Genomic DNA, 23,420 nt, shown 5'->3' with positions numbered 1-23,420 from the left:
TGGGCCTGAGCTGACCATGGAGAGAGAGCAAGCACCAAGGAAGGACTGTCACAGTAGACTGTGGCTTCCCAAGCCCAGGCGCTGGGGTTCTACGCTACGGTGTTACTGGCCCCTGGTACACTGTCTGACAAATGTTAAGTGCCAATTAATATGTATTCAATTAAGAACCAGTACCTGGAAGTGGGGTTAGTGAGCATTAAAACAGGACCAAAGTAGGAGTGAGAGCAGAGCCAGGACCCAGGCTGCTAAAGCAGGCTGGCCAGCGGGTGAGGGAGCCATGTGGGCAAGTCTGGCCTCCTCACCAGCCTGGTGGGTCCACTCGCTGTTTGACCTGCTCTGAACTCCTGACCATTCAGTGTCCTCTAGGATAATAACGGTAACAGTGACAGTAACAGTAGTGTCTCCCTTGCTGTATGCCTGGTATATTTCTCAAGCATTTAACCTGAATTTAGTTACCAAATCATCAGGGCCACCCTATGAGATGGTCTCTAGGTACTCTGACTATCCTCATGATGCAGATGATGGAACTAAGGCCAAGTCAGAGCATGGAACTTGCCAAAGACGGTACAGCCAACAGGAGGCAGAGTTGGGATTCGATACCAGGAATCCGCTAACAGGCTGTCCTGTCTCCCGTATGCTTTTCCACAGTCAAACAATCTTCACAAAACCATTAGCGAAGTGCTTGTTATCCCAGAGGGCCCCTCTACCAGCCCTCTGGCAGAGTTTCACAAAACACTTCAGAAGCAGGGAGGGAATGTAAAGCTTTGGTCTTTCCAATCCATTAGGTTTTTGTTATTGTTGCTGAGATACTTTCCTTTACGTATCATAGTCAGGAGCCTCTGCAAGATACTTTGTTTGCATAAGTTGTAAGAAGATGGCTATAGACTTAAGTGGAACTCACAAGAGCTTTCAGAAGAATCACACCCTAAAGCCAATCTGTTTTAAAGGAGAAATTTGACAGGACATGGATTTATGTTGGACCTTTTTCTAAAGGGCTTGATTTTGTTTGAAGACAAATTGATCTCTTTAATGGAAAAAACCCAGCTTAGAATATCAAAGGGTATATTTCCATTTTGAATACAAGTAATTATGTTTTAGATTTTTCACACATTTGTCATTCATGTTCTTAAAAAGTTAGGCAAAGAAATATCACAACTATGCACTATCAGCAAAAAGAAAAAAAATATTCAGACATTCTTGAACTATGTACGGGTTAAAACATGAAATGTTATGTTCACATTCATTTGTTTTAAATATAAGAGATGTATTTTCAAGTTTAACAATAACAGGCTGGGTCAAATTTCTAGCCATTGTTAGGCATAAAAGAGCAAAAGCATATATTAAAAATTATATTTTCTTTTCCTGTCTGGATTCCATTTGAACTTCAACTTGGAAAAGTTTATGTTTAAAGACAAGATTAATAAACTTGCTATAGTTTTAACCCCACACGAATGGGTTCTATATGCCAACAATCTTCAGACCTTTCAGAAGAAGAGTATAAAGCTTAAATAAAACAAAGTTTCTCAGTCATCTAAATATTTTGTCATGCTGGAATTTGCTAACAATAAGTATACTGCTAACTATCACATTTCCAGTTTTCAAGAGCTAGAGGCAAAGCAAGCTGTGAGTCGGGACTGGATTCTGGTCTCAGCTCTGTTATTAATTAGCCAGGTGACCTCAGCTGAGTCCCTTCCCCTGTCTAGGCCTCTGTCCCCTCAACTGTAAGGCAAGGTCTAGCTGATGTGGACTAGATGATGTCTGAAGCCTTTCCAGTTTTATTAGTGGATGATGTTAATGCTCTTTTGAGTCTTTGCCTGTTACCAACATTAGAAGGTAGGCCTTGCTGGGGTACACGCCTGGTCCATCCACGGAGGACAATGGATTCTACTATTAAAGACCACTTATCCGGGCTTTCCTGGTGGCACAATGGTTGGGAGTCCGCCTGCCAATGCAGGGGGCGTGGGTTCGTGCCCCCGTCCGGGAAGATCCCACATGCCGCGGAGCGGCTGGGCCCGTGAGCCATGGCCGCTGAGCCTGCGCGTCCAGAGCCTGTGCTCTGCGACGGGAGAGGCCACAGCAGTGAGAGGCCCGCGTACCGCAAAAAAAAAGAAAAAAAAAAAAAAAGACCACTTATCGTCAGATCAGAGATTCTAAGGAAATGAAAAGATCTGTTTTGGGAAGGGGAAAAACAAAGCAGCTAGAGCCGGGTGTTTCAGGCCAATGCCATTTAACAGGTTTTCTTTCCAAATCATGAAGTTTCTTTGGACGTTGACTATGGAGCCATATGTATTTGGCACTAAGAGAGCCAGGCTGATTGCTGGACCGGACCCTTGTTTTCTTAAACAAGGTCATTGGAAAGGCTGACGTGGATTTCAGTTTACTTCTTAGGAATAAGGTGATGTTTGCTACTAGACACAACTGCTCAGAATTAAGAGGGGCATCTAAGGATCCATATACATCACACTGGGGAAAGACTCTGAGAATGCAATAGCTTTCCATCTACTTTTATGTTATTTGGTTTTAAACCACAAAGGCATCACTTCCATTGGCTGGATGCTGTGCAATACTTCTGAATCTTGCATAAGCTTCACTAGCACTGCAGTGGTCTCTGCTCCAGTTACCAGACAGGGCCTCAGATTGGAAAGATTTTTTTTTTTTTTAATTTCACATCTAAAAATCCCAAAGCAGATGACCTGAGGAGATTCTATGTGAGATAAAATTGATCCACCTACACATAAGGATTGGTATGAACAGTCATATTAAACTCAGGTCTTAGTCAGATGGAAGGATTGGGAATTATAGTCAAATCAAACGTCAACTGGCCCTACTCCCAGAATCTCTCTTTGTTGATGCCCAGGGTTGGTTTAACTAAGCTTGATTGTAATTCTGTGAAAAGCTTTCCAGTCCCCTTAATCATGACCGACAAATGCTGCTGCCAATTAGGTGGAGCTACACGGGGTGTCTGTACTGTTTGTTTCAAACTAAGAATCAGAGTTTCAATAAAGCTAAATGGCGCTGTTTAATGATTTGTTCCTTCTAAGAAAAAAAAAAGCAAACTGAGAAAATAACAGTGTGTACTTCCTTTTCTTAACACAAAGGCAGAGACAAAAAGTTCCAACAAAGGCATCATAACTCACCAACAGGTAAACCAGTGTAAATGTCGATGACGAAGCCTGGCCTTTGACTTCCACAGAGTGTAGCAAATTCATCTGCAGTGATTGAACAAAGGTGGGGTGGGCGGGGTGGGAATAGGGGTGAGCAGAGAGCAATAATTAGGCTGAACAAAATTACTTTGTATACATTCTTGAAAGGTATTTACCTGTATTTTGAAAATTTTTAAATAAAAAATTAATCTGAAAATTTCTACAGATGGTGTAAACTTCTTCTTAAGACAAGCACTGAAGGAAAAGTAACCTCATGTTGATGTAATAATGAGGCAGAAGCAGAGGTCTCTATATCATATGCCACTTATTTGTATGATCCTGCCTGTAGGAATCTGGATTTCTATAAGGATGTTGTTCAGTTCTGAACCCAGGGACTGGCATGAGTGCCTCTTTCCACTCTGCATTAAGGGATCTAGGATTTAATGAATGTATACAAAAGCCATTTCCTCGATAGACTGGGGGAGACCATGTCAAATCAAGCTAAGTTCTTGATAGGAGGTCTATTAATGACGAATTCAAGTCAACCAACCAACTTACCTCATTACTTCAAGTTTTGGAGCTGGATTTCTTTTGATGCAGTTCTCTTGTTCTCTCTCACTCCCTCCCCCCCGACCCTTTATCTTTCTCTCCTTCACCTGAATTCATCAAAGTTGATAATAAAGGATGCACTAAATGTCATCTGTGGTCCCTTTTAACTCTGCAATTCTGTAATTCCAGATCATGAGTGTAACCAGTATAGCATGGTATCAATTTAAGCTCAAGATGGCCATTGCCTTATGGGTCAAACCTACTGAAAATTAGTAAAAGGTTTCCAAAAGTATTTTAATCAAAATGTAACATGTTCTTTTCCTAGTGCTTTTATTTCCTTATAAAAAAAGGAGTTAGGGTCCACTTCCAACAGTGTCACGCCAGCTCCACTGACCATCCAGACAAATTTCAGGGACTCCTAAAATGTGTGCAGACTGCATAGCTAATGAACAGCCATGTCTGGATTTGGCCAATATTCAACATGAAGACGAAACCTTGCATTTTATATTAAGAGTATGCAGATTCTTAAAACTCAGACAGATATTTCTGAAAGTAAATGATAGTCTTTATCAGAGATCTCCAAAGTGGTATGCAGGGGAATGTACAATGATCCATCAAGGTAAAAAAGAAAATACTAGGATGTCTATCTTTGTAAAATCCAATTTTAAAATTAATTTTGTGTATATTTTATAATAGAACAGTTTATGAAAATAATCAATGCATTTCTCAATATAATTGAAAACAAATATATAGAGACATATACACATATACTTTTACTTGTAAATACACACAGCAAGTGTGTGTAACCTCCAGGTTTTTTTTTTTTTTTTTTTTTTTTTTTTTTTTTTTTTTTTTTTTTTTGTGGTACGCGGGCCTCTCACTGTTGTGGCCTCTCCCGTTGCGGAGCACAGGCTCCGGATGCGCAGGCTCAGCAGCCATGGCTCACGGGCCCAGCCGCTCCGCGGCATATGGGATCCTCCCAGACCGGGGCACGAACCCGTATCCCCTGCATCGGCAGGCGGACTCTCAACCACTGCGCCACCAGGGAGGCCCAACCTCCAGGTTTTTTAACGATAGGTATGTGTGATCAAAAGATTTGAAGGCCATTGGTCAAGATCAGGGGTCAGCAAATTTTTTCTTAGAGGGCTAAAAAGTAAATATTTTAGGTTTTGCAAGCTGTGCAGTCTCTGTTAAAACTACTCAACTATTTCACGAAAGCAACCATAGATAATATGTAAATAAATTAGTGGGGCTGAATTCTAGTAAAATTTTATTTACTAAAATTTGAAGTTCATAAAATTTTCAGGTCATGACATATCATTCCTTTGACTTTTTTTCCAACCATTTAAAAATGTCAAAATTATTTTTAGCTTGTGGGCCATACAAAAATAGGAGGAGGGCTGGATTTGGCCTATGGGCTCTTGTTTGCCAACCCCTGGTCTAACAACATCTTGCAGAGTGGAGACAACTCGTAATTCTAAGTAATGGTTATTATACTATTTCCAGAGCAAACAATGGATGAAATGGTATATTTTACTAAAAAAGAATCTTCTGTTTTATGCACTGTCAGGTAGCACCAGACAATAGGTTTAGGATTTTACATATCACTGTGGGGAATGGAGTAGGTACCACACAATTCTCAGATCAATGCTCTGCATGGTAGTTCATTCAATCAGATAATCTAGATCATCATTAGTAAATGATGTCATCATGATATATATGACATATATCATCTACCGTATAAGAACACCGCACCAAAGTTTTTGCTTCATTTACTGCTAAGATGTAAATTAGACTTTTTTTTTCCAAACAGATAACATTATTTGGAGTTTTCTGTATGAGGATATAAGAAGAAATTTCTCTGAGATCTCAATATCAAGGAGTTGATCTTCTCTGCTTTTCTTTAGTGTTGATTTTGCTTTGTGGTCATGGAGACTCTTGGATTCGATCACATCTCCCTCTATATGAGCTGCTAGAAGGTTTAGAGCCCAAGTTATTGCTCGTTGCTGGCAAGTGTGTAGGAATTCCCAGCTTGGATCTTGTGTATTACCCTTGTTCCTTGCTCTGAGTTTCTTACCCTTGCTTGCCATTTGCATTAGGCCTTCTTATTTTACATTTGAATCTTTGTGGGCCACCTTGAATTCTTTCTGGAACAAGATTAGTTATAAATAAGTAAAATTGATAGGACTATGGTTTACTTATTTGTCATACTGCTTTGCCCAATGTTTCCAGACTTTTACTTATATAGCAGACTCCATAACAATGAGAACGATGTTTATATTTTTGTGATATACTGAGTCTATACGTCTGGTGAATGAACCTGGGTATAAATTAGAAAGCATATTCTGTGACTCAGTTTTCAGCTGCAAGGACTAAGATCAAACTGTGAATTTAACTATTTGCCCTTGTGAGCTAATCTTTTCTTATGAAGATCAACGATGCACCCTTTTCTTCCCTTGCTGAGATTCATTTTCCCCAACAATTTGTGGGTAATGTACCGAGCTATCTTTCTGGTAACGGTGAAACTAAAACTCACCTGTGCTTGGGATGGGACACTGTTCACAGGGCTTATTCCAGGCCCGGCCAATGTTGTAGGAACAACAGCACATCTTCTTGGTCATATTGAACAACAGTTCTCCGTCGCAGGTCTGGTTGTCAGCGTAATAGTTCCTGTAGCACAAGCTTCTCCTCATATCTAGAGGAAAGGAGGAAGTTAAGGGACTGGTGATGCCATGGGGAAATCACGACAGGGAGATTCTAAGGGGATACTTAAGGAGTGAATCTCTTTTGAAGTGTATTGTAACTTGACTTCAATCAGGGCAGGAAAAGCCTGCTCTCACACAGCTCTCCATCGTCCTTTGCTGCTACAAGAAAAAGGACTTTGAGAAATATATTCCCTGTTGTTTTGTGCCACAGAACTTAGTCATTATGTAGCTGCGGTGTTAATAAACTTTACGTGACTCTCCACCCAGTCTCCTAGTAACAATTCTCCACTGCTATTTGGCAGTGATTTTCTCATTTCCGACTCATGATGTTTTAATACTGTAGGTCAGTGCTGTAAATATAGTTGTATAAAGATACACCCAAAATCAAACAAAAGAAGTACTATTAAACCTTTGTTTGGGATTTTCCAACATTACATTTTAAAGAAAACTCCCAACCACCCACACGAGGTGGTGAGAAAAGGCCCAGCTTATGCTTTACAGGGGAGGAGGCTCTCTCAGTGAAAGGGTGGCAGTACTCGCTCTTAGAGTAACTTAATGCTGAGGACTAATTGCTGGCTCGGAAGCTCTTTTTCTCTTTGCAAATGAAGACCAAACATGCATTATAAAGAAAAGCTGGGACTTACCCATGCAATTATTCCCCCCATTCACTTGCATGTAGTCTGGAGGGCAAATACAGGTGTAGTTGCCCACGGTGTTATAACATGTCCCTGGACCACAGATTCCGGGAGTTTCACATTCATTCACATCTATAATCCAAAGGGAAAGTGGTATGTGAATGTGGAAATTTCACTCTTTGGAATGGTCTGGTACTCAGGGTCAATATAAATGTTGATGGTCTTGGAGAAAATCCACAGGGCACTTCGCAAACTGGATAAGGAAAATGGATGTTTCATTCTTCAGTGTCCTTAGTCTGTGCTAATGTGTGCATTTTCAGGAGAGGAGTTTTAGAAAAGGACATTTTACCTTCTGATATGAGTTCTTCATAAACGAGTCCAAAACATCCTCAAACACGTGCAGTGATGGTAATGTGGAGAAATTATAATTCTCAAGTATGTTTCAGGAAGATAGCTAGGTACTTCATATGTTCACAAAATCTCAGGAAGGATATGATATATCCTGAAGCCATCAAAAACTGGCTTCATGAATCTGCACTGGTAAGACAGCACAGAAGTAGGTATATCACGCCTCCTTCCCCATTTTCAAACACAGGGGTTGATTCTAATTTTTGTTAACTCCCTGGGTCTTAAGCTGTGTCATGTGTATTGTGATGCTTGACTAATACTCAACAAGGTTGTCATTGCCGAGGTCACCTAATAAGCCTTTTGGAGAACCAGAGGAATATTTCCCCTCCAGGACACAGGGAGGTCTTCTCTTCCCAAATCCGTTGTGTGACTCCTGTATATAGATGAAAACCATTTCCCCACGCTGGTCAGTGGTCCACGTGCTCTGAAAGCTAACAGTGGTCGATAGTCTCCATCTTCCCAGTAATACAGGATGAACAGAAGTCATCACTTGCATCATAAAACCAAAGGGGCTGCCTCCAAAGAGAAGCTCATTTAAATGCTTAGTACAAATGATAAGTGGTAAAGGACAAGAAGAAGAGCCCAGAACTGTCCAGAATATAGAAGCCACTGAAATGAGACCTGTGCTACTCCAATAAAAATGGCTTTTCTGAAGAGCATAGAAAACTCTGCAGGCATAAACAGGACTATGGCTCAAGATAACAAAACACCATTTCTCTCAAAAAAAAAAAAAAAAAAAGAGGGCGATTTAGGGTGTATCGGACATGATATTCTGTCACTAACATGAGCGCAAGCTGCCACGTGTGGCATCGTTTCCTGGCCACGTTCGCACTTAGACTATTGTGCTGTATTGCTAGAGTCTCAGTTTCCCTGGTGACTAACTGTATGCTGGTTTTTGAGGTCAGTTCTTAATATCTGAAAGAACCTGTCATCCTAAAAGGGCCATTTACCATCACACACTCTGGTGTCTTCATTCAGGTAGTAGCCCGTCGGACAGCGGCACTGGAAACTGCCAAAGGTGTTGATACATTTCCCGCCTTGGCACAGCCCTGGGAGCTCCTGGCACTCATCGATATCTATCAAAATGACAACGACAGCATTGTAAATAAAACCGAGGAAGTTCCAAAGGTGCGCAATTTAAGATAAGCGAAAAAGAATTACCTTCCAATATGACCGTTATAGGGTTGGGTCGAAAACCTTCTCCTCCAGGACAAAGAATTTTGTACTCAGCTATGGAAACAAACAAACAAAAAATCAGACTGAGTTCTTCTGAATCAAAAATTTCTAGAAATAGTATCCTCAAGAGAAAAACTGACATATCCATCTGAAAATATTCATTTTCAGGAACCTTTGGCAGTTACCCCACTCACCTGAAGCAGGTTAACATCTTTGTATACACTTGTCCTTTCAAATGGCTTTTTCTATGTGTGCCAAATGTAAGGCTACTGTCCTCAGTCTCTGAACCTTCCGTCTACTCTCTGGTCTTATGTTCTTATGAACTATTTTATTCTCTATCTCCATCATTATTTCTTTTTAAAGATTTTTCTTTCCCTTTTTATTTTGTAACCATCTCCTCCATTTTTTTTTTTTTTTTTTGCGGTACACGGGCCTCCCACCGTTGCGGCCTCTCCCGTTGCGGAGCACAGGCTCCGGACGCGCAGGCTCAGCGGCCATGGCTCACAGGCCTATCCACTCCGCGGCATGTGGGATCTTCCCGGACCGGGGCACGAACCCGTGTCCCCTGCATCGGCAGGCGGACTCACAACCACTGCGCCACCAGGGAAGCCCCATCTCCTCCATTTTTATGTTTTGTTCAGTCTTATCTCCTGGGAATCACAACTTCCCTTAATATTGTTAATCAGCTTGTCTCCAAAACCCTTTCCAAACAGAGCCTTAGGAAAAGCTGTTCTTTCTTGGTTCCCATCCCACTTCTCTCGTTAATGACTAGAGAGTTTTCTTGCCCCTCTGTTTCTACTGATGGCAACACTAATTCCCCTGGTTTCCAAAACCAACTTTTTACAGTGTCCTTTGATTCCCTCCATTAATTCTGTCATCCAAGTATTTCACTCGAAAACATTTCTTTCAGTGCCATGCACCAGCAGTGTGGTCCATACAGGAACATATGGATAAGAATGACCCAAATCTGCTGTATCATCTTGATAAGCGTCTGTAAGAATCAGTTCTTCCATATTGATCATGGTCTTTCCAAATCTGATAATCCCCCTCTTTGATTTCTGAAATTTTATGTATATATGCATACATGTATATATGTATGTATTCCAGTTCTAGCTCTGATCCAGTTTAAGGTGGGGTGGACCTCTATTGCTTGGCTAATCATTGTTACTCAATAGAACTGACTCCCCCTGCACCCCACCTAACCATCTTGCTTTGATTCTTTCAACATCAGTGAAATTAACTATCCTCCTCTTTTATTTTTCTCTCCCCTTTCTGCAATCATCTACTCTTTTTAAGTCCCCTCTTTCATGTCACACCCTTCCTTCAAGCCCCAATTAAAAAATGCACCAAGTTATCACCACACACTGCCAATCACAACTGACTTCCCTTTCTGAATAAAGGAGAGAAGGAGGTGCCTGCCAAGCATCCATCCTTGTGCTGAGTGCTTTACCTGAGTGATTTCGTTTAATCCTATGAGGCATGTTATGAATGAGGAAACAGGCTTGCTGACTCCAAAGTTACATGGGTGGCAAGTGACACAGTCCTAACTGGAACCAGGTGTTCTCTTTCTCCCACTCACGGCACTGAGTCTGCTCTTCTTTCTTCCCTTATTGAGGTCTACATTGAATTACAGCTCTTATGTTTAGGTCATATTTTGCTAGACTGTACACTCCTGGAAGGCAGGAACTACCCATTAGACTAGAATTAGCCATCCAATTATCCATAAATTATCACCTCTGCACACACAAAGTACATCCTCTAGGTACTCAACAAATAATTTTAGAAAAAGTAAATAAGTGACCCTTCAGCAAGGAAAGAATCAATACCTATCCCAATATACCCTGTAAGCAGCAGCCACTGACCTTTGCCCCAGAAGCTACATCTGACTCTAAATCGTAATACAGCATCCACTTAGAATAAAGGAAAGCCTTTTATGTTTTTAGAAGACATTATGTCCTTAAAATCACACTCTAAAGCTTTCTTTCAAGGCATACCATAAGAATGGAATGATTTTCCATTTCATATTTGCTTAGTTAATTGCTTCTTTTTCACCCAGGGAAACTCCCATCTGTCCTAGAGCTTCTAAGACTAGCCAATAGATGACAAGAGGAGAGATCAATGTGTCCTAATATAAGTAACCTAGCCTGGAAAATCTTCTTTAAAATACTGCTATCTTCTTTTCACTCAGACAGAAATGAGATGTTGCCTGCCCTACTTGACCTTTTAGTGCAAGCCAACTGGAGACTTGTTCTGACTTCCAAATTGGGAGTGGGATTCTTCAACAGGGCTGGAAGGACTGATCTCCCCTCCCTGATTAAAGAGTAGAGACCAGTGGCAGCTCCCTCCCTCTGTGGCTTCTATTCTCTGGAGCTAGAAAGGAGAACGGGACTGAGCTGGAATAATAATAATAACTAGGAGGATGTCCACTTACATGTGTTCACAGCAGGGCATAGCTCACAAGGAGTGCCCCAGGCTTTACCCAGAGAACAGCAGCAGGAAGCCTTGGAAACACCAACTCCAATTTCATTGCTACAGGCTGTATCTCCATTGTCTCCTCGAGGTCGAACATCCAAATAGCAATTTCCAGAGCGGGTATCTATTTACCATATACAAATAAAAAAGCATCAGGCAAATTCTTTCTACGTAAGGGTTGAAAATTCAAACCCACTTCCAAGACTGTTTAATAACCATAATTTACTAAGAAACTAAAAAGTGCCCAAACACACATACTGGGAATTTACCTAGAGAAAAGGACCTGAAAGTATAAACCATATTTAGGAAATGTTTAAATTTTTATACGATTACTTTTTTAAAATTTGAGAATGCAACGTTCAATGTTGCTTTAAAAATAACAAACAGTATGTTTCTCTGAAAAGTTTTTAAGATCTTACCAACACAGCCAACTCGAGTGGGATTCAGCTCAAAATCGGGTGGACAATCACAGGTATAGCTGCCTGGGGTGTTGACACAGTTCCCACTGATACACGTGGTTGGATCCAGACATTCATTAACATCTAAAACCAAACAGCAAAGGGCAGAGTTATCACCCGTGCCAACACGGGGGAAGGCATCACCATAAAACGGTAGCACCAAATCTAGGGCTCCCAACTAGAATTTTTAAGAGTTTCCAGTTGTAATTACCCCTAGAAATACAGTCTTCCACTTCTGAAATAAAACCCCTCAGGAAGGAAATATGTCATAGACTTTGGTCTTTTTCCCCTGGAACACATTTAGCATTCAAATTTGTCATCAGGAGAAAATATAACTTTGGAACTAGGAAAAATATTTCAGTGAAGGTAACTGAAAGCAAAACACTACTGTGACCTCGGTCAACCAAAACTTCAGACACAGGTTTTAAGAAAATATATTTAATATGTGCAGCTTGTTATTTTATCAAATGAGAGCAAGATGTCCCAGGGAACCGTCAGTTGCCGGCGACTTCTGCTGCCTCCCCCGCTGGGCGTGCTTGCCTCGGTGCGGCTGAGCACAAGCACAAACACACACACAAGGTTTAGCGTGTTTCTGCAGGCCTGTTAAGAGTCTCTCTCCCATCACTGATGCTGGGTTGAATATTTCCCTTTCAGTTTCTATTCCAAAAACAAGTACAGAATTCCAGATATTTAAGACATGGGTTTTGGCGAATTCCACCCCTGTGCAATCCTTTTGTCTATTTTGAATACTTGTAAAATATTCAAGAACAGACATGCTGATTCAGAGAGAAGAGACTGGGAAATGAGGATGATACTTTCTGCTCTGGTCCTCCTGCTCGGACCCGGTAACCCTCTTGGAGGTTCCACTGTGGAAAATTCTTTTGCTCAAATTGCATGTGACCTTAGAGGGACAGGATAGACTAACAGGAATCAGGGTAGGTAGAATGATGCTGGTGGGGATTTGGAGAACTGAGGAGAAGGCATGGCGGTGGAGAGGTGACTTCCTGCTGTGTGCTAGAGGCCGGCTTGGTGTCATAATAGTTTTTTGAAAATCCAAGAGAAGTAGGTGTGCTTGGGCAAGAATACCTTAGTCCTGAGCAATTTCAGGGAGGTGGTCATAACTGGAGAGCCACTGAGTCACGGCTTGTTTAGACAGCTGGAAAAATTAGGGTTTTCTTGAAATCCTGAGCCTGTACAGAATGGAACTATTTCCTTAGTATCCTTGAATCGGAGGGGACGCTAGGGTGGAGAACTGAAAATGGCTCTCAGAGTCTTAACTCAGTGCCGAGATCAACCAGTGAGGGTCTACAGAGTGCCTGCTACGGCTTTTCTAATTTTTTTTTTTTTTAATGGTCCTGAAGAGTTCTTTGCTCTACGAGAAAATGATCGACACACTAGAAGTGGGCGGCTGACTTCTAGGTACCGCGTTCTCTGGTGGCCACCAACAGGCCAGGGCTCGGAAGGAGTGGGTGTCTCAGCAGAGAAGTTCAAGACAAAACCCATGACCCCAGGGCACAGCCTTCAAAAGGAAACTCTCCAAAAATGTGCCCAAGGAGAAAAGGCACGGCAAGCCCGGAACATGCCTCTGTAACCATGAGCTCGATTCTAGGCTACTAACTCTGCACCTTCAACTCTCTTCAACTTTCCCCTCTGCATGCTCACATCTAATCAGTTCCAGGTCTGAAGAAATTTATTCTGTGGTTCCTAATGCTTCTTCATCCCTGCTCTTCATCTGTGACTCTGCGCACATCCCTGTGCGATCCTGCAAGGCCCCAACAGCTGGGTCCCCTGGGACACCTGGGAGCAGATTTCCAGGCAAATGGATGCCTTACCTGTGCAGTTCCCCCCGCTTCTGTCCAGTTCGTAGCCGATCTCACACTCACAGCGGAACAGGCCAGGGAGGTTGTGGCAGGTTCCAAAAACACAAATGTTTGGAAGAGAGCACTCATCAATATCTTGGGAAAGGAGGAAAAGGGGGAGAAATTAAATTATTTTCTTTGCTAAAGAAACTGCCTAATGTAATTAGGCAAATGATGTTATTATTAAGAAAATGAAGACTATCTGACATCGACCTAGGTCCTTCTCCTATAGACTTTCAGATATCTGTCATCTGTAAGGAAGTCTACTAGGTGAGAACTTCCCTTTTCTCAGCCCCTATGACGTGCCAAGCAGTGGGCTAAGCATTTTATGTATATGTATCTCATTACGGTGTTTTGCGTAGCTCCACATTGCTTTTGTGAAGTTAAGAGCCAAACAAGCCAACTTAGACTAAATTCTTTGGTTGTTCTTATCTATACATTCACTGTTTTTGTTGTGAGTTAAAATGTTAAGAACCACAAAGGCTTTGTGGTAACTTTTATCATCAGTTTTTATAGTTCTCTGTGTTCCTAGTACCATGGTGTGTGTTTGCAGTTGTTGATGGAGATCTAAAACCTGCGGAGGCTTTTTCCAGGCCTCTGTCCCTGCCTCACATTAACATACTGCTTGTGTAATTGGCACGCAGGCACATCTGCAGCCTTGAGACTGGCTTTTAATAGCCATGAACACTCTGCCAGTATTGATTTATATTAAGAACAAACAAACAAACAAAACATTCCCTTATAGCATTAAGGGAAGCAAAACTTTCACTGTGCCTATTTCTGCTCCCAGAGGTGGCATATTACCTGTTTTCCTTGGATGTTCACAGTAACAGAAGTAAACAAGGCATTAGGCACATGATCAAGAGCATAATTAGTTTCTTGCCTCAGAGGAATTTTATATCAAACTCTGCCTATTTCATATAAACTGTATAAAGAACATCCAATGGTTCCATAACAAAGAAAAGTATTTACATAGAACTATATGAGGGAATTAGTATACATGTCACAGCTAAAGACTGACTTGGAGTTAATGTCCTAGTAACAAGCAACAGCGATTAGTTAAGACATTAATCAGGGTCTTGTTTAAACCTCTACTGTCAATCGTTACCATGTGTTTATTTCTACTGAAATTTTTTCAGTTCACTGTGGTCACTAATTCTTCTCAATGAGGGATAATGTGCTTACATTTGACAAGTGTGGGTAAAGAGAAGAATCTTGTGTTTCTTAGTGGGATCCATCCTCAGCCAGCAGGCTCTCAGGACACTTCCTGTCTGACCAACACTTCTCGGGAAGATGGAGCCTTACGCTGAGAGACATCTTGACATATGGTATCATCCCTAGGGGTTCCTTACTAAGTGGATTTGCGAAAGACTGTTCCACGTTCATATGTATTAGATATTTGGAGACCATGTGAGACATAGCCAGGACATTGCTCCACCTACAGACAAGACTATCCACTCTGCTATTATTTTAAAGCCTTTATTTCTAGAAACAAAACCATAGCAGAGATTAAAAGCTGTGTTTCCATATTTGAAAAGAATCCTTCACTATCAGGGCACCAGCACTTTGAGCTCTTTCCACCAGCAATGGGGATGAATATGCTGCACTGACTTGGGTTATCCCCATTCTCCTATGACTAATGGGTGTGCTCTTGCAAACCATCTGGCCAAGGCTGGATGTGCAGCTTATGGCCCAATAGCTGAGATTTTCTCTACACAAAGAGAAATGGTCCAGCTGGAGACCCAATCTCTCCACAAACTGAACTGACCAGGTTAGATGGGAAGCCAAAACACAACTTGGTGTAAAAAACAAACAAATGAAAGGCATCAGGAATGTTTAAATAAACTGATCTCATCAGGCCCTGCAAGGCCCCCGGCAGCTTGCCCATCACTTACCTTCACAGGCTTTCCCATCAGCACTGGGCACAAAGCCCATGTCACATTCACAGCGATATCCTCCCGGGGCGTTTAGGCACTGGCCATTGCCACACAGATTCAGATTCTCAGAGCACTCATCAAGATCTACAGCCAGAAAGAAACACAAGTTACTCTTCCTTAGGAGTTTTCTGATTCCTCAGGTCCAACAACTTTTATAATTGTCAGCTTCCTGAGGGTAGCGGTATTTCATCATAATTTCTACTTGACACATTAAACTCAATTTTTCCCTTTTGAATACTAATATTGAATATATAGTAAACATGGGGTTCAGATACAGAATCCTGAATGCTAAATTATCTCTAATGGGTAATAAGTCAAACAGATCATTCACACTAAGACTTTTGCAAGCAGGATCATCAACATGAGGACACATCCATGACAGGAAATAACATGTCATGGTTGTGCCTGATTCTTAAGCTTCAGGCTCTGCTCAGATGGGCAGCAAAAGACCTAGAATAGCATCTATAGAGGAGACCAAAAATTCCTGCTTAATCTCTTCTGAGTTTTGCTACTAATCACAGGTGTTAAGTATCAAACACATGAACCATACATGCCTGGTACATGAAACTTGGAATATTTTCTAAAAAGCAATGGGAAGTTTTTGATGACAAAACTTCATTGGGTTAAGCAAAAACAATTTCAAGTACGATAAAACTTTTAGTGAGCTAAAACAAAATCCAGATAAATCACTTACTGGCCCTCAGCCCCTTTTATGTTTAAATGACTTCTTGTGAGCAGAGTGCTCAGGATAAACTGATGCTTCAGGTCCTATGAGCTTCTATGCTACCTAACAGCCAATGAAAAATGTACCTCAATATCTTATTTAATACCAACGCACTGACTTAAAAAGTGCTGTCTGTATATACATGGTCATGATAAGTGTATATATCATTTCTTTATAATCATGTTTCTAATCATACATATTTAAATGTATGTAATAGTTCACATTAATTCTATGACTATTCATTAGCACTGAGAAGAAAATTTCATTAATATATTGTAAAACTGGAAGTGAATGAATTCCTTTCAAAGCAGTTATGAAATTCTTATTTATACTAATGTGGAACGATAACAACGATGGCAAGTGGAAGAAAAATATATGCTGTTGATCTGATCCAGAATGTCTAATTTCTTTTCCTCACATAGGTTCCTACAGCAAGTTCACACTTGGTTTTAACATGGAAAACAAGTCAGCAGTGAGAAACAGGCACAAAAATATAAAGGCTAAGGGTTATGAAAGGAAGTGTGATTTATTTTAAACTCATGACATCATTACATACTGTGACACATATATCAACTATATAACTATATATACATCTATGTATATATATACTTAGTTTCTGAGGTCTCCCTAATTGAGTCAGCTACAAATTTCCATTCCACAGGAATGTCGTTTCAAGTAACCAATATTTTCTGTTCCAAGTTGTCTATAACTGACCCAGCCTTCAGAAAAGAATTGATGGTTTGAAAGACATCGAGCACCTTGCTTTTCTGACTGCCGTTTACACAGCTGTTTCCAACACGAGCCTACCTGTACAAGTGAAGCCATCGCCTGTGTATCCTTCCTTGCAGAGGCAGCGGTAAGAGCCCATGGTATTCTTGCAGTCTGCATGTTGGCTGCACATGTGGGTTCCATTGGAGCATTCGTCCAGATCTTAAGGAAAGAGGTCACACATCATTATGAACAGAAAACGTGACATTTAAAATCAGTAAAACACAAATTAAATTTTTCATTACAGAGTTGATATTTTCACGTTTATAATCCATGCAGTTCATGAGAAGCAGTTTCTGTTATTTTCCAACCCACCAGTGCACTTAATGCCATCTCCAATCCACCCGGGGCTGCAGCTACATTTGAAGCTTCCTGCCGTGTTGGTACATACAGCATGTCTGTCGCAGTTGTGTGCTCCAATTTCACATTCATTGATGTCTGGAAAAATAACCAGTGGTTTAAAAAAAGTTTAGCAAAGGTGCCTTTTGGGTCTTTTAAATAACTTAGCAATATTCAAAATTTGACTTGCTTTCACATTTCTCACAGTATAACATAGATTGGTTTAGCATCCACATGTATATGCTACATAAATTGAACAGATTTAAATTTCAATTTATAAAGAACAACATACTGCTACTTGCTGTTGTTAACTCTAATTATTTTCCATTATTTTAATGTAAGTGTCCAGCCACTACAAAACAAAACGAAGCTCCTTCCTGTTGAAGATCTTAAAAAGTGAGTTGCCTAACATTCTATCCTATTAATGCTCATGGTCATTTGTTTCTATTCCCAATACTTTTATTAAATCAACTATAGAGAAATGATGCACATTGCTTTCATATCTCATATAGACAAAGGAATACAATGTTGTTGGCATGTTAGAAAACTTTTTCAATCATATTCTGTACACTAAATATATTTTATTCTGAAATGTAAAACACTGTATTATTTAATCACGCTTTATTTCTATAAAAGTTTTACTTTAGGTATTGCTAATTCAAGCATTTGCAGAGAATATTCCTTAAGGCAGTGTGTGAACTATCTTTTCTCTAGCTAGCACTTTGGGACCCAAGGCTTCTTGCATATTTCCTGTAAAACTCAAGTCAATTCAAGAGAGATTTTTCAGTAAAGGGAGAAACAGATTAGGGCCACATTGCTAAAAGACTTCAAATTCTCAAAAATTCTCCATTCTTCAAAATTCCATTTCCAAATTTAGCCAAGATAGATTCTATAATATAAAAGCATTATAGAAGAGAATATATGTAGAGAGCAAATGTATGGACACCAAGGGGGAAAGGGGCAGGGTTGGAGGAACTGGGATTGACACATATACACTACTGATACTATATATAAAATAGGTACCTGAGGGGAACATACTGTATAGCACAGGGAACTCTACTCAGTGCACTGTGGTGTCCTAAATGGGAGGGAAATCCAAAAGGGAGGGGATATATGTATATGTATGGCTGATTCATTTTGCTGTGAAGCTAACACAACACTGTGAAGCAACTATACTCCAATAAAATTTAATAAAAAAAAAAGAAGAGACTATAAATTATAAAGTAAAATATGTTTTGTTTCCTGTGATATTGTGATTTATAACAAGAAGTGTATATTTGGTCTTTGTCCTGTTTCTGGCACAGAACTCCTAAAACCCTTGGAATTTCCTAAGTGTTAAGAGTGAAAAAGGTGTCTTTTGTTATGTTAATGAGGTGACGTTTGGAAAGCACTTAAGGATGGGGGCTGGTTGCCAAGAGAACCAAAGGCATGATTAGAGAGGTGGAATTTTCAGTCCCACCCCCTACCTCTAGGGAGAGCAGAGGGGCTGTAGGTTGAATCAGTCACCAAAGGTCAATGATTTAATCAATCGTGCCTCTGTCATAAAGCCTCTAGGAAAACCCCAAAAGATAGGGTTTGGACAGCTTCCAGGTTGGTGAACAGTGAGGATCTGGGGAGAATGGCTTGCTCAGAGATGGCATGGAAGCTCTGTGCCATCTCCCCATACCTTGCCCTATGTATCTCTTCCATCTGGCTGTTCTGAGTTATACTCTTTTATAGTAAACTGATACATCTAACGAGTAAACTGGTTTCTTGAGTTCTGTGAGCCACTCTAGCAAATTAATCAAATTCAAGGAGGTGGTGGGAACCTTTGATTTATAGCCAACTGGTCAGAAGCACTCATAACAGACAACCTAGACTTGCGACTGGCATCTGAAGTGTGGACAATTTTATGGGGCTGAGTCCTTAACCTGTGGAATCTGACACTCTCTCCAGGTAGGTGGTTGTCAGAATTGAGTTGAACTGTAAGACAGGGAGTTGGTGATCATTATTGGAATTGGTACCAGAATCTTATTTCCCCAAAATGATCTATTTCATAATGAAAGACAAGCACTTAACCTCATAACAAACTTTTTCATTAACTAAGAACAAGAACTCCTAAGTATGGATACGATGATTCTGTATGGAAACCAACGTCTAACATAAAACTTAGGTTAAGAAGGTAAATCTTGGCATATGAAATGTTGCAAGAATTTTCAGTGATCACTTGAATAGTGACATGAAAAATAAACTGGGCAAGCAACTTATGTTTACCCTTTTGTTTACTTAAGAAGCCCAATTAAATGATTTGAAAGTGTATGGAAACATGCTGTTTGCCAAATGTTCCATCTGAAGTTCTGAAATGGTCCTGAGATCTTTGGCTTTGTTATAACTTCTAGAGCAAACACAAAATAAAATAATGTTATTTTTCCTACAAGAATAGTTTGCAATATCACTAATAAGTATAAAATGAAAACACGCCTAGAAGAATGTTCTTACAGTTACAACGTATTGTGTAGGTGAATTTTAATGTAACCTTGGCAGCCACATGAACCTACTGAGTTATTAAGGCAGGTCAAGGGAAGCACATACCAGGCAGCTTTAAACTTGTGACTGGGAGCTTTAATCAACGGACTAATTGAGCACGGCACATTCCAAGGAAATGAGGAGGAAGGCCAGCCCAGGGATAATAGTGGTAAATAGGCAGGGAATTCAAGAAAGGAAGCCTGACTTAAGGGCTCCCAGGCAGGGCCACAGACACTTCTTTCTTCCTCAGATAATCACTCCCCTCAGAGTTAATGATGCAAAGCACCACTCTTGCAGTGTGCTGCCATAATGTCCCTCCTTTATTTGTCCTGATCTCTGAGTTAGGTAGAAACAATGACTTTCGATTGCCTAAGTGATGAAACCTCCAGATGTTAAAGAATAAAGGAATTTTCTAAGTGCAAAGACCTTAGAATTGGACTTTCCTAATCTTCAGTTTCTCAGAGAAGGAAACCAAAGAGGGTCCCCAAAGGCATGGGAACTTGTCAGGGCCCCAAGGTCAGTGATGGGCAGAGCCAGAAGCACCTGGAACCCAGTTTCCCATCCCCTGTTTGGTGCTCTTTGTCTTGAGCCACAGCTGCCTAATCAAGCTGATTTCTTTAGTCACATCAGGACTTTATTCTAAGTCCTGATTAAAGGTCTGCTTTCAAAATCTTGGCAGTATTAACAGACTTATAGAAATATTCACTAATCTTTTCTACTAAGTACAATTTTCAGAGATGATCATAGCCTGTCAATCTAGTAATCCTGTTATCTTTTTCTTTTCAATTTTCTAATGTCCAAAGATACTCTTATTTTCATGTGGGTTTTTTACCTTCCATATTTAATCCTGAAATTAAGAAAATAACTATTGTTTTTTAAAAGGAGAGTCTCCCTCCTTTTTGTTATCATGGATAATATATGAACATACATTTCTAATTCAAGAAACTATTTGCCATTTTACCACAATGTTTTCAGGGTGAAAATAAATTATATTTGCAAGAGGCCGTGTATCGTGGGCTTTGGAATAGGAGGGAAGAGTAACTCAGGTGCCCATATTCAATTTTCCATTTTGTGAATCTTTGTATAAGTCATTATCTCAATGGCTTACACTACCGGTATGTCACAACTGAATTAGAAAGACTTGGTCATAATGTCTAAAGGCATCTCTGAATAAAAGGTTTCTTCACGTGTGTGTGTGCATGTACACAGCAACTATTATTCATTAATTGTTTCCACGGCAGACTTGTGCCTAAGACTGTACTTCGTTATAAAAGCAAACAGAAGGGGAAACTGAGCCATAAGGGAAACAACCAAACAAAAACACCATATTCAAACACTCCACTCTTCAATAATGTGAGGGAAACATAGCACACGCTTGCCAAGAACATCTCTTTCTGTACAAATGTTCTCTTTCCCCCACAAGTTTGCTCCAGACAGAAAATTCCTTTTTAAGATTAAGCACACGCCAAGAAAAGCAAAGAAATTCAAATTTAGGGCTGACACTGCAACCTCCTTCACCCCACCAAAGCTCCCTCACAGAGACTCAAAGGTCCTACTTGCATGGCTCTCGTGAAGGGCAAGGGTGTGGTCTGAGCAGACCCCATGCACAGGTTCTGGGTGTGTTCCACTTGAATCTGACATTCGAGAAAGAGATTGTGCTCTGAGCTGCTCTGGCTTCCTCTGACAGTCATGGAGGGAGAGGCTGTGTCACCCACACAAACGCCTGCCTTCCTGCCATCTGGGCATCAGTCACGAGAGCCCTAGTCCAGCAGGGCTGGCACACTGTGGAATCTCCTTGGTGAGGCGTTGGGGAAGAGGGCGTTAGGGTGAATGGAGAGGCCAAACGTGAAGGCTACTTGGATTTTTCAGTTTGGACCCAAATTTCAGCCACGACTATTTAACTGAACACCCACAGAGTTTTCACAGGCTGACAGCCAGTGGAGGACAATTAGCAGTGATAAGGAGCTGGAAGGAAATGAGGGCAAAGTTTCACTGAGTGCTGGTGGTTTTGAAGTACGTGATTCTCTTTCATGGACTATACCCACAGCAACATGTCTCTTATGAAAAGCTGAACGACTGAGAAATGGAGTTGCCCAGCAATCCTGATATTTTAACTGAAAACAATCCTGATTTTAATTGTGTGCCTTACTCACTGACTGAGTGAGTCAGCATGTGATGGTAGGTACATTCTTACAGATTAGCATGAGAAAGCCAGGACGCACCAAGGATGGCACCTAGCAGCAGTCTAATTTTTCTTCTTTCAATTTGTTGTCTGATTACAATTATGTAGAATGGGCATCAGAAGCCTTGTATGTGTGGGCCACAGAAAAACTGTAATCCAGCCCCCTTAAGCCAAGGATAGAAGAGATGTGTTCTAGGTTACAGGAAAATGTCCATTCTCCCTTCATTAAATTGAACGTTCCCCTCAGCCATATCCACGATTTGAACAAAGCTTAAGGAGAAAAAAGGAACACTTAACATCTGTGTGGGCTGGGAATGTAAGTCAGTGGGTGGATTCTGAACACTGCTAAAGTGATTGGGGGGAAAAAAAACATGTTTATTTGTTAAAATGGAAACAATCAGTAATGACAAGGGAGCTGAAATATTTAGACAAAGCTGTAATGGAACCCAGAGGACATTTTTTAAGTTCTTGTGAAACAAAGTTCCTCCCTATGAAATAGCATACATATTTTTATAATTCCTTTACAAGGTACTCATTAAAATATATGTGTACATATGATATGTATGTATACATATTATATATGTATGGAAATAGAAGTAGATATATTTCCCTTGTCTGTCATTAAAACATATTTCCAGGTCTGTTCTTCACTGTTATTTGTTGTGAGGCTTGCTTATCCCATTAAGCAAGATACATATCTCTATTTACATTAGTTGCCTGGGACATTATAAACACTTGTCTTTAACATACTATCACCAAGGTAACCTGATGGTACTCTAAGTTGTGAGTGACACAAATTTTAAACTAAAAGCAGGCTAAAAGAGCCCTAGTTACATGGGATTCAAAAAACATTTTGGCTCAGATTTTTTAAAACTTGTTTTTGAGTATACCAAACTTGCTGCCAATTCCTGTTTGTGTAAGTCATTTCCAATCAAATGTGATACCCTTGGTTGTTAATAGCAGGATTTACAGAGAACCTCTTTTTCTTCCTGCCCCTAATACACCCTCTCCTTCCATACTTCACTGCAGGGCTGCTTACTCAAGGGGAACACTTGCATAACCATGGAGCATCCTGGTGATTTCTTCAAGCTCATGAACCAGTAAAAGAACTAGGAATAAAATCCAGAGGTCTACTCCTTTACATGAGAATATCACATACCATGCTACTATGATAGCAAAAGGACCATGAAATTCAATTCTTCTCCCTACAGTACTAGCTGAATTTTATGCAATTGAAAAATCATTTTAGGCTATAATTTAAAAGTGGGAAGGGGGATGTTGGCCCTTGGGGAAAGATACAGAATATTTCTTGGACTTCAAATCCATGTTTCTGTTCATGTAATTTACTAAAAGACTGCTGTTCTTAATGTAAAACTGGTGTCATCTCATCTAATGTGGAGTACATAGCTCTCGTCACTATAGTCTTAGTATCTGTGCAAACTCAATTATGAAAAACAAGCCTTTCAATATACAGAGTAAGATTTTCCTTCTCTAAACTGATTTCAAGCATATCAGTAAATAGAAGTACAGAATTTTGCTAGACTAGAAGTTATGTTTTTA

The 23,420-nt window shown here is 40.4% G+C and overlaps 1 protein-coding gene across 1 annotated transcript in view; it reads right to left on the bottom strand.

Moving 5' to 3' along the window:
* FBN1 (fibrillin 1) overlaps positions 1–23,420 on the bottom strand; it is a gene marked incomplete at both ends in the record, with an annotated part of 254,926 nt that overhangs the window by 58,492 nt on the left and 173,014 nt on the right. The window contains 11 exons of the mRNA XM_079700378.1: positions 3,138–3,209; positions 6,229–6,387; positions 7,042–7,164; positions 8,391–8,516; positions 8,602–8,670; positions 11,048–11,212; positions 11,508–11,630; positions 13,379–13,501; positions 15,301–15,426; positions 16,874–16,996; positions 17,150–17,272. Coding sequence (XP_079556504.1) covers positions 3,138–3,209; positions 6,229–6,387; positions 7,042–7,164; positions 8,391–8,516; positions 8,602–8,670; positions 11,048–11,212; positions 11,508–11,630; positions 13,379–13,501; positions 15,301–15,426; positions 16,874–16,996; positions 17,150–17,272 — 1,332 coding nt within the window. The remainder of the gene's footprint in view (positions 1–3,137; positions 3,210–6,228; positions 6,388–7,041; positions 7,165–8,390; positions 8,517–8,601; positions 8,671–11,047; positions 11,213–11,507; positions 11,631–13,378; positions 13,502–15,300; positions 15,427–16,873; positions 16,997–17,149; positions 17,273–23,420) is intronic.

The sequence above is a fragment of the Hyperoodon ampullatus genome (assembly GCF_949752795.1).
Source record: "Hyperoodon ampullatus genome assembly, chromosome: 3".
NCBI lineage: Eukaryota > Metazoa > Chordata > Mammalia > Artiodactyla > Ziphiidae > Hyperoodon > Hyperoodon ampullatus.
This window is presented reverse-complemented; position numbering and strand designations above follow the sequence as displayed.